General features: G+C 39.2%; 2 protein-coding genes across 3 annotated transcripts in view; one reads left to right on the forward strand and one right to left on the reverse strand.

The window, feature by feature from the left end:
* On the reverse strand, nt 1–10898 carry cpn1 (carboxypeptidase N, polypeptide 1). Of its 2 annotated transcripts, XM_061705837.1 has the most exons (9): nt 10594–10898; nt 7265–7461; nt 5855–6010; nt 3761–3937; nt 3572–3683; nt 2218–2357; nt 1020–1119; nt 801–919; nt 1–388 (listed from the first exon to the last, which is right to left on the reverse strand). In XM_061705837.1, exons 1-9 carry the CDS (start codon nt 10826–10828, stop codon nt 269–271), a joined length of 1356 nt encoding a protein of 451 aa, XP_061561821.1. In that variant the 5' UTR covers nt 10829–10898; the 3' UTR covers nt 1–268. The 2 variants fall into 2 exon arrangements, with proteins under 2 accessions (XP_061561821.1, XP_061561822.1); XM_061705838.1 differs by lacking the exon at nt 1–388 and having other exon boundaries at nt 868–938.
* LOC133417755 (integrin beta-3-like) overlaps nt 3665–12080 on the forward strand; it is a 26031-nt gene continuing 17615 nt past the window's right edge. Inside the window, exon 1 of the mRNA XM_061705836.1 lies at nt 3665–3668. The gene's annotated coding sequence lies outside the window, so the exon portion shown is untranslated. The remainder of the gene's footprint in view (nt 3669–12080) is intronic.

Raw genomic sequence — 12080 nt, forward strand, 5'->3', positions numbered from 1 at the left:
ACATGAGAAAAACACACATTATTTTATTTATTTATCCAACAAATAATGTGTCATGAAAAAACATCGTAAATAAAGGACAACCATCTTCATCTCAATACTGTTACATAAATACACCATTCTTTGAATAATTACTTAATACAGACAAAAACGCATAGTAACAAAAAAAAAAAATCACAGGGTTACAAATGTAAAATTACGTATTCCGTAATTTCTATGTGTATGTTTTCATACAGCTTGTTTGCATATGAACGTGTGTGTGTTCTTTAAATCACGTCCTCATCTTGGGCCCAGTTTTAAGGTGGACTTGGGAGCTGACATGGTTCCTCCTGCCTTGGTGCTGCTTCGTCTTCACGTTTTGTTTTGGTGCCTTTTTCAAGTAGAAATTAAGCTGTCGTGGAGAGAATGAACAAAAGTGATCAACATGTACTGAAGAACAGTGGTTGATAAATCTTTCACACTAAGGACCGCTTCAAAAAATACTTTGCTGTCCAATTACCACCATGGCGGCCAACATTAAAATAGAGTAAATCATTTTTTGAAAACAAACTGTTCTAAAAGATACAATTAAAATGTACTAGTACTTAAAAGTGATCTTAAATTGAACCGCACTTAAATGTTCCATACTGGATTTTAAAAAGTTAGTCACTGTAACATTATGCACAGATTGAACATCGAACTCAATGATTCTTCTTATGCCACTAGATGGAGACCATGTTCCACTATCCTACTTTGAGAATAACTGACGTCGTATCATTTCAAAATACTGTATATGAAGTGAGGCTTATGACGAGGTCTGCAACCTGTGTGGCTTCAGCTGGTCCCACTGTGACGGTGCTGGAGGAGACAGTGTAACCCGGGGCGGAAGCTGTCACCGTGTACGTCCCGGGCAACAGTAGTCGGAAATAGTCGCCGTGGACTCCTGGAGGTCAGTTAACCCACTTTTAAGGAAGATGCACTTTGAATAGCCTTTTCATTTTGGACCACTAAAGGGGAGTATCAGAGATGGGAAAAAAACTCACCACTGGTCACATCATGATGGATGCCTGACACTGAGATCTCAGCATTCTTGATAGGGTTGTTGTTTTCGTCATAGACCATGCCTTTTAGCCCATGGTGCACCTGTAATGGAGGGAGACTTGCCGTTATGTGTGCTCACTCTTCATCCACTTGAGACAAATAATGCCCCCCTCTTTTACCACTTCAATGTGCGCAGTAACAATGTTGTTCCAAAAATTGCCTTTGCGGTTGAGCAAAGAAAGGTGGACTTTTCTGCTCACAGCAGATTCTGCTCCCACTCTCATCATGGGAACTGAAAATCTATCTACTTGGCCTTAAACACAATGGGCTCTCTTTTCGTGTCTGGCGCTGCATGTGACCTAACGCTGCGAGGAGGCAGATTAGACCCGGGGTTGGTAATTTTGTGTACCGGCATACATAAACTCATTTAAAAATGGGACATCTGCGCTGGTATGGGCCTGTTCACCGCCAACTTCGATCATGTCCAATTGAAGCCGCTCCTCTCATTTCCTTTAAATGCGGTGCAATAGTCTCGCATAGAGACGTCTCTATACTACTATACCTTGCGTAATCGCAGCGATCCGTGCATTGTCACTGCTCTTGGCCAGTGTGGAAACATTCAACTTCAGCGGGTACCCTTATTAAATACAGAATGAGTTGGTGAATAACAACTGATGACTGAAATATGTTCGCAGAACTCATATATCTATATCCCCTTCAACAATCGTTCGTGGGCTCCCCCTCCCATAGCTGCGTGCCAGTACATGGGATGCTTTAAAAAAATATTATAATCCCGCCCGAGATGCTGCCGTGTGCGGCCGCACATACCACACATACCAGAAATCGCCACTGGCCTCGCCTAAATTCCCCCCTGAAATCACTGCACTAGAGTGCAAACAAGAGTCTTTAATTTAGTAAACAAATGCCGTGTTTTAGTTCAGTCTGGTGTGTATAATTAGAACAAAAGGAGCTTCTCTGACCCTTCCATCATGGCTTTCAAAACTCTATGTTGCCATACCGTATACTTTGCTTAAGTGGATCATGCACTTTTGCTTCTTCACGATTGTGCAAGCCAAAAGTCAAGAGCTGTATCCAAAATGTTGTATGCTCAATATTGATTGAGAAAGTAGTTAGTAGTGGTGCAAAACTGCACTGGGAATTTTGATGACCTTATTTTGGCAGGAAACGTAAGAAACAAACCTGTTCCACAAAGGAAACCAGCGCTTCGCGATTGCCCAGCCATTCTCTGGGCAGCGAAGACTCAGGAGGGAACTTGTCGCAGCTCAGCTCGAGCGTGATCTCAAAACAGTTGGTGTATAAATAGTTGAAGTCCTGCATGCCTGCAACACAGAGCAAGATTGACGCAAAATGATCTCAACATTCAACATGTCAACGTTTTCTCATACAACTCTGGACAACCACCTGCCTGAACGTTTTCAAATGTGTAACTGTGCAGCACTTGCGCCGCAGAGTTCAAACGTAACGTACAACTGGGAACGAATTGAGACATTAAAACAAATATGACACGCTCCTATTAAATGTGATCTTGCGCAAGCTTGAAGGCTTGCAAAACAAAGCCAACTCGATAGCTTCACATTCCAGACAAGGACTTATGGCTCAAACAAGTATTTGGTGTTTCCTTTGTTTTTTTTGCCCTCATGGATAAAGTGAGGTGAATACACGCGGCAGTAGTTTGATGAATGTGGAGCCCGCAGGCATTTTTAAGCAACTGTGTTACCGTAAATGCTCTACCAGTTTCACGACAAAGCACGCAGCCAAGAAGGGTGAGTGCATTAGGTTTACTACCAGTGTTGAAGTTTGTATAAAAAGCCTTCTGAATGACGAAATCCAAGAAATATTGACTAGTTCTACTCTGGATGTGAAAGTGAATGCATTTAAAAAGATTCCAGTAGTACAAAACATTGGTAGGCAGGCTGCATACCAGGCGAAGTTTGGTATGCAGAATTCTAGTTTGTCTTCCAAATGGTAATAGTGTATTGTAAAGTATTGAGACAACAAAAAAACATATGTGATTTATTATAAAACTTTATAACAGAAATTCGAGTTCAAGATCAACAGAATTGCTTTGGTTCCGTCTTCTTGGCCATGTCACTTTTGATTGGCCACTTGTTGCTAGGCAGAATTAATTCATAACTTCTTCCATGGACCCATGGGAAAAATGTTTTTTTTATAAAAATAATAATAATAATTATGTGATTGCACATGTCTACACACCCTCTTATAACTAGGATTAGGCTGTGTTCAAAATTCAGGCTCATGTTAAATGGGATTCTGTACACACCTGCTACCATTTAAAGTGCTTTTGATTAACCCCAAATGAAGTGCAGATGTTCTAGTAGGCTTTTCCCGACATTTGCTTTGCTTTCTAGCAGATTTTGCGCTAACTGACTTTTTTTTGTGCTAACTAACTTTTTTTATTGGTTGTCCCCAAAGCTGACATTTGATGCACTGAGTGGAGTTTATAGTACTTTGAGTGCCACTTGCTATCTATTGTTAACAAGTAATCATTTACTTGTACTGTTTATTTACTCACCCTTAGACAGCGAGTACCAGCTGGCTCCGTTGGTGATGCCCTCGTCGAAGTAGTCACCGCAGTTCCAACCCTTGTGCATCCAGCTGTGTGCGTACGAGTAAGTCCTCGCCAACTGACATCATATACACACTTATGCAAATTAGTTATGGTTGATGTTTCTAAAGAGCCACAGTCGTGTTAGCCGCTTACGTTTCTGAAGATTTTGTCGTCCGGGGTGGCGGCGTGGGTGGTCCTCCCTCGGATGCGGGGGTCCCGCGACTTGTCAAAGGGGTAGTTGGCCACCACGGCTCCGCCGTGGAGATTGGCGGAGAGGACGAAGTTGTGGTTTTGCATCCATTTTATGACTGCACGAGTCTCTGGTTCCACCTGGGGACGGTATTGAAGGACTGAGCATGATTAAGCCACTGCACCAACCACTTAAAAAATATACTTTACCATGGGTCAATTTGTCCCACAACATAACAGGATGGTTAAAAGGTTTCCATCTTGTTTTTTGTACGCTGTGTATGTTTCAACCAAAGGAGATTCAAATGACTTAAGACCTTTTCTGAGCACATCTGGTTTTCTTTTTACCCCCATATCTACTTAATGGCTTCACTTCTTGGCTGGTCAACTGGACAAATGTTGCTGCTTGTTGAACATTTTTTCAGTTTTGGACAACGCGCATAATTTTTCACCATGCATGCATGCATGATTAATCATACAAAGTATCTTCTGAAAGCACTTTCTGAATTCTTTCCCCTGCCTCTATTGCTGTGAAGGTTTGCTTATTATTGATAAAGCACACATGGATTTGTTTAAAATCCTCTCCCAAAATTGGAAAAGTCCTCTTTTTATCTGTAAAGTACACATGTATTTAACACATTTTACTCAATTAACGATGAGAAAAAGAATTTAATCATATATACTGTATTTCTGAGTACGGTATTGGAATCGTGATAATCACGTTTGCCTCACAGGTCTGAGGCTCAGGTTTCAAACCTTGGCTTCGGCCTTCCTGTGTGGAGTTTACATGTTATATTTATATTGATTTTCGAGGAAAAAGATTCCAAAAGGGTCATTTGGAGCCCAATCCAAATATTCTGTAAAATTAAAGTTCAAATCTAATGAAGCTTTTCGGTGAGTATCTCAAGTATCAACGTCACGAGTGTGTTTTGCTTTTTCTTTGGATTTTTGTGTGTGACTATACCCGTAGAACAGGAAATGTATCTCACAGCAACACGGGAAAGCATCTAGATGCTCAAAACAATATTAGCAAAATAAATGAATTCAATAGGAATTATATACAGTACAGACATTCATTTTATCAAGCAGATGTAATCTAATCTAAATACAATGCAGAGCTTGTCTGCAGACACTATTCTGTTCCTTTTCCTCCATGTCTTTTACTTTATTTTAGTTTTATCACATACTGCTTGATTTTGACTTTTTACACCTGTATGACAATCAAGAATGTTCCTTAAAACATTGCCTATAGAGTTAATTGAGATTGGAGTTATGCTTTTACTGCCCACCATTCATCAGGCGTGAAGTAATAGCTGTGCTAGTGTGAGGTATGCGTGACAATAAACACCAGTCTCCGCTTTGACAAAGCTCAGGAATATGGTGGCCTTGAACCAGGCGGTAGCAGTCTGGCAGCTATTTATTATGAGTGGAGCTTTGTTTAGCTTTGAAGCTAAATCTGTTGCTACGCTGCAGGCTTACATATGGACACATAGGCAGCAGTATCTGTCTGGGTGTTTCTTTTTTGTAAACACAAAGCACAGCGGGCCCCTGCGTGACCCATAGTAAGTACGATTCAGTTTATGAGAGGGGATACAGCAGGATGGGCACATTTTTGTGCTCAAGAGTCATATTTGATTTCTATAAAGGACGGATGAGCTACATCTTACCTAGATAAACTAAAACAAAAAGTTAAATAAATACTTCATTTTAATAATAACATAACATTCTCATTTTTTAGTTTGTTATTTATAATCAATTCAATTTAATGAATTAACCAATGATTTAATAAAATGTAAAAAAAAATAAGATCTACAAAATAAATGTGAAATTGTTTATTTGTGTATTTTTTTTAGCATTTGTAATAAATAATGTATCCAATAATTTATTTAGATATATTAATAATTCAGAAAAATCAATGAATACATGGGAAATAATTAAATGTTATTGTATTATTTATAATTCATATAAATGTAATGAATTTACCAATGATTTAATTTTAAAAAATGATGTACAGTGGATATAAAAAGTCACTCGTCCCCACCACCAGCACCGTCTGACCTGTTGCTCCCAGTTGTCAGGCAGCGGCAGGTGGTGGTTGCGGCCATTGGTCTTCTCATAGTAATACATGAGCGCGTTCAGGTCCGGAAAGTTGCGGTTCAGGTCGATTTCCCGCACGTTGCCTCGACCATCCAGGTAGCCGTTGAACTCCGGACCCTGTTTAGAACCAACAAATAAAAGGTCATTCTAAATGAATTCATGAAGTTAATTCTGACTACAGTGGACCCACACATACTTGCCGTTCGGCTCCGCCGATTCACATCTTCGCAGATTTATTTTCAGAATTTGTCCAATTCTTTTTTCTTTTTGGTTTTTCTTCTTAGTGGGGAACCAACACCGAAAACGCTAATTGGTGGTTTATCTATCGTTTATTCAATAATTTGGGGGAGGGCTTAGAAAATAAATACATACATACATGCATATATACATACATGCATACATACATCCATTATACCGCTATTTGCGGTATAGCTAACAGCGGGGGTCCACTGTACATTCTTTTGGCATTATCACTTTTTATGTCAAAATAAATAAAAGTTTGTCATAATAATATGACCACTTTCATAAAACCCCTATTTTTTTCTCATAAAATCACTACTATCTTTCTCGTAATATTATGACTTTGTTTCCGTAACATCATAACTTTATTTCTCGTACATTACGATTTCTTTCTCGTAACGATATGACTTGTTTCTTGCGACATTGCGCCCTAATTGTCTCATAACATTAAGCTTTTTTAATATAACTTTATGATTTTATTCTTGTAATATTTTTTGTAGCATTGCAACTCTACATTACTGTAGACTTTTTTTTCTTTCTCAACCTTTTTTCTCCAAAAAAAATCTCCAAACTTTATTCTTGTAACATCATCACTTTATTTCACGTAAGATTAATATTTTCTCTCTCCTAACTTGACAACTTGTTTATTGCATCATTTGATATTTTTTTCCCCATAACGTTATTCCTTTATTCATGCAACTACGATTTTATCCTCGGAATATTTTCATAACCTCGCAACTTTATTTTATGATTGTTTTCCTTGCAATTTTACAACTTTTTTTCCCTAGATTATTACAACTTTATTCTCGTAACCTCACACCCTTTTGCTTGTATTTTTATGATTTTCTTCTTTCTTTCTTTATGATTTTTTTGTTCCTCTCTTGTAATTTGTATCATTCTTCCCAACATAACTTTTTTTGCTTGTCCCTTTATGACTTTTTTCTCCTAAAATGATAACTTTATACTTGTAAAATCTCCACCTTTTCCTTGCACCGCTTGGATTTTTTTTCTCCGTTTTCTTTTTCCTCGTAACATCATGATGTTTATCTGTTCGATTTACCATTTTTCTTTTTAGTCGTGTTTTTATTTTCAGTCGCTAATGGTCTCACGGTGCGTTCGGGTGCCGGTTACCTGTCTGGCGGCCACCTCATAGCCATCGGGGTTCATCGAGGGCATGATGTGGATGCGCGTGTCGTAGATGAGCCTCATGATCCGCTGGTTTCCGGCCTGGAATTCCTCGCACAGAAACTGCGACAATTTGATGAGCAACTCACGGCCGAGCACCTCGTTGCCATGCATGTTGCCCACGTATTTGAACTCAGGTTCCACTGGAAAGGAAATGCACCAGCGACACCACAACAGGTCAACAAGGCAAAACAGGTGCTTCCAGGTGGAAACATGAAAATGACTGCCAGAGCATGTGCACACATGGACAGAGCACATAGGCTTTCTGTTATGTTGCAAACCACATTTGGGTTCCCTTTTAGAACACGACAGTTTCATATTTAACATTCAGCACTCAAGGGCACTCATTGAAATACTCAGAAATTCAAAGTTAACAATTATGGGACTTACTTTTCAATAATAAAGTTATAGTATTACCAGGAAAATGTCATTTAATGAGAAAAATGTTGGGATATTACAAGCAAGTAGAGTCCTACAATAGTCCTACAAAGACACAATGCTACACCAAAAAAACACCCTATTTTTACAAGCATAAAGCCATGCTATTACAAGAAAATAGCCCCCCAAAAAATGTGAATTTTACCAGAAGAAATAATCACGATTTTAAAAGAATTAAGAATTAAGTCCTAATTTTGCAAGAATAAGCTGTCATTTTACAATGATTAAGACTTATTAAACAAGTCATTTTAGTGTAACGTTTAGTAAAGTGGTAATGTTGCATATGAAAAAGTTTAATTTTGCCAGAATAAAATTGCAATGGTGTGAGAAACAAAACAAAAAAATAAATGTATCATCATATCATATCGTATCATATACAGCAAGTCATATTTGCAGAGGAGGAACTACTTGGTCTAGTCACCTGAATTTCTGATAAGAGTTGAGTTCAGGAAGTGGCTCTGATAACACGCGATTGAATTATCTGGATAAGGTTGTGTGAAACGATCAGTTATCAGCCTGTGATTCGGTTTAACACGAGTACTGTTAAGTATATACTGTACGGCCCGCGGGCCTTAGGTTGCCCACCCGCAGTTGAAAGGGTACAAGTGGATTGAGCGAAACAAGTCCACACAGGTCACTCACTCCCTTGCGTAAAGTGCGCGGTTCCTGTTTTTCTCCCCTGTGGGCACCTTGCAGCAGAACAGGCGTACATCCTTCTATTCTACCGAAGGAAACCCGTGCAGTGAAAACACAAGATAAGCCAAAATTATTTCTCTTAAAAATGCACCAGTGGAAACCCCGGCCAATGCAAACGGCGGCAGTTTTGCGTTGGTCGTGTGCAAAATAAACATGCGGCGGTTTAATTTTTGTGGTGACAAGTAAGAGCTTGTACCTTAAATAACGCAGTGACTTGAAATGAATCACAGATGTTTTTCACTTTCATTTTTCCCCCCCACCAAAACGTACCAATTCGGCTTCAAGAGTGACACATTGTGCATGTACACAACTTTACGGTTGCCAAATCCAACATTCTTCATCTCCTTTTTTGATTTTTTTTTTTTTCTTTTACCAGGAAAAACCAACATACTGCTCCGTCTTGTGCAAAAATAGAAGACAGCGGAATGCAACCCAGCTCAATCATGGATTTCCCTTTTTCGCCAATTGTACTAAAAGACATCATGTCTTGCCATATTATTGAAATATATTGTACAGTGGATTTAAAAAGTCTGCACACCTCTGTTCAAATGCCAGGTTTTTATGCTATTAAAAAAAAATGAGACATAGATAAATAATGTCAAAACCTTTTCCACCATTAAGTTGACCTACAATTCAATTTAAAAAAATAAATCTTTTCAAGAGGGAAAGTAAAATAAGCAAATGAGAAAATGTGGTTGCAAAAGTGTGCACACCTTCTTGTAACTGAGGGTGTGGCTGGGTTCAGAATTAACCAATAACCAATCACATTCAAACTTATGTTAAATGGGAGTCAACACACACCTGCCACCACTTAAAGTGGCTCTAGAGTAACCCCAAATAAACTTCAGCTGTTCTATTTGCAACATGTGCCTGATGAATAAAAGAGGTCACAGCATTTTTACTCAAAAAGTTGTAATATTATGTGAATGAAGCAATCGATTTCACAGGACAATGTTGTTAAATTATGGAAATTTGTCATATGTGAGAAAAAGATGGGATTCTATGATAACAGTAAATTAATTTTTTTTACACAAATCCTGCCATAATATTTATAAAATATATTTTAAAAATTCCTAAAAAAGTTATAATATTACAAAATAATAAAGTCATAATGTTGCAAAAAAAACTTACTGGTATATTATGACAAAAAAAGGCCCAGAAAATAAAATAAGAAATTTCTAAATAAAATCAAATTTTCAGTCGGAAAATAGTCATCATTTTACATTGTAATTTCACAAGAACAAAGCTGCACCATTAGAACAAAAAGTTGTACAATGATTATTATTTTTTAGCATTTTCTGAGGGAAGTAAAAATAAACAACTGAAATAACAACAAAGGCACACACATTTTTATTACTGGGATGTGGCTATGTTTTGAATAAACCAGTCAAATTCAAACTCACGTTACATGGGAGTCAGCACACACCTGCTACCATTTAAAGTGTCTCTGAAAGCAAAGTTCAGCTGTTCTAGTAGGATTTTCCTGACATTTTTTTTCTTTGCTGTCTAACAGAAGCCTGAAAGTTTTGCGCTAACACTGACTGCTTTTTGGAACTATTTGGAATTCCTTCCACGTTGTCTAAGGCCCCTATTCCAACTGAATTAAAACGGCCCCAAAACTTGATGCTGCCATCACTGTGCTTCGCTGTAAGTATGATATTCTTTTGTCGATGAGCAGTGTTGTGTTGTTTGTCGCCAAACATACCTTTCGGAATTATGGCCAAAAAGTCCAAATTTTATTTCATTAGACCATAACAGAATCTCCCAAATACATGTGGGGACATGTATTGGCTCTTCTTCTTCTTTTTTTTTTTTTTTTAATATTACAAAAACCTGGTTTTTGAACAAGCGTGTATAGACTTTTAATATCCACTGTATATACAAAGGTGTGTTTTCATGAAAAAATATATATCGTCTACTTGAACCCCAAACAATTAAGTCATAATTTCATGAGAAAAAAGGTTGTGATTTGTAAAAGAGTTTATTTGAAACTCGTGCCGCATCAGTTTACCTTCACTATTGGCAACCCAAGGAAAAATACTGGATGACCCCATTTTGACTCTGGACTTTCAGTTTGGTCACCCGTCTTAAAACGGCATGCCCTCCGCAGAGGGGACGCGCAGGAGCGAGGTGTTACTCACGCGCCTCGTGGATGCCCGGGTTGTCACTGAACTCCAGCACATAGAGGTGGCGCCCCTCCACGCTGCGGCCCACGCTGTAGATGTGCGTGATGTAGGGGCACTGGTTGTGCACGGCGAACAAAGCTCTCACCATATCCTCATAGCGGTGATGCTGGAACTCCGAGCCGGCCACCAGGAACCCCGCCAGGAGCGCGGGGAGCCAGGGAAGAAGAAGAGCCCTCCCCCTGCAGTGCATGATGGCTGGAGTGAAAGGCGAAGGAAGGCTGCCCTTTTTTTTTTTTTGCCTCTCTCACATGCGTTCGCCTGTGCGCACGGCAAACATAAAATGACTGGGGCTCCTCTTTAGTCCCTCGCTGTGCCCACTCCCACGCCAAGGAGAGCAAGTAAGGACAGCCCCCCCCCCCCCCCCCTTGCTCCCTCTTTGTCTCACTCTCCTCCTCCAACAGCTGCTTCTCCGTTTTTCCCCGTGGCTCCTTGTCAAGTACATGTTACTGGCTGTAACGCTACATGGAATGCTTCAAGGTCCACCTTTGCTTCCCCCTCCACACTTGTTGGGGTCTCAGCAAACACGCAATTTTCATTTCAGGTCCCCCTTTCTTTTGTCCCCTGTGCTCCCTTCCTGGGAAAAGAGGCTTGTTTCCAAGGCGCTGCTCCCTCCACAGCCTCCAGTCATCCATTCATTAACTCTTAAGTCAACACACCGCTCCAATCTGTGTGTGTGTGTGTGTGCGTATGTATGTCTTGTGTGTGTGTGGACCCTGGAGATGAATCAGAGTTCATAAGCAACCTTTTTAACAAGTTGGTGCATACATATACAATAAAACAGTCACACATGTCTTATAGCCAGGGCGAATGCTGCAATTAAACTCCTGAAAGACGCACAACAATACCAAGACTGCAACCCCTCAGCCTCCAAACACACACACACACACACTGTGGCCATAGTGTGCAAGCAGTACTGTCCGTCAAACTTGCTTGAAGAGAAGGACGAGGGAATAAGAGGAACGCTTTCCTCACCGAGAATTGAGTAACTGTTTGTGGAGGTTTAAAACAAACACACACAGAAAAAGATGTGACGCCAGGAAAGATTTGACCCAAGAACAATTGAGCAAGAGCGAGGTGAACTAATACAGATACTGGGGGGAAAGGAGCGTTATTAGGACCAAAACACAGGAATAAAGCGCTTAGAAGAAGTTGCAGTATGAGATATTTACGCTATTATGACAAAAGATATAAGAAAAGTCTTGATTTACCAGGAAAAAAATAATAATTTTATGAGAATAAAATCATAATATCACAAGCAAAATTTGCAGTATTATAAGACTAAAGTTATAATATTACTTCCTTTTTTATTTAAATCCCAATTTTCTGAGACCATTAAGTTGTGTAGTTGTGAGAAAAGTTAATAATTCACTAGAATTTTGTTGAGATTTGACCAGAACAAAAACACAATATGCAATCCAGTACATCCTAAAGCTGGGATGTCA

Source organism: Phycodurus eques, chromosome 19, assembly GCF_024500275.1.
Source record: "Phycodurus eques isolate BA_2022a chromosome 19, UOR_Pequ_1.1, whole genome shotgun sequence".
NCBI classification, from domain to species: domain Eukaryota; kingdom Metazoa; phylum Chordata; class Actinopteri; order Syngnathiformes; family Syngnathidae; genus Phycodurus; species Phycodurus eques.

Coding starts and splice junctions, on each gene's coding strand:
- cpn1 (XM_061705837.1), bottom strand. CDS start 10,828: ATGCACTGCAGGGGGAGGGCTCTTCTTCTTCCCTGGCTCCCCGCGCTC. Junction 3,938..5,854: donor CTGACAACTGGGAGCAACAG/GTCAGACGGTGC, acceptor TACCGTCCCCAG/GTGGAACCAGAGACTCGTGC. Junction 1,120..2,217: donor TGGTTTCCTTTGTGGAACAG/GTTTGTTTCTTA, acceptor CCTCCATTACAG/GTGCACCATGGGCTAAAAGG.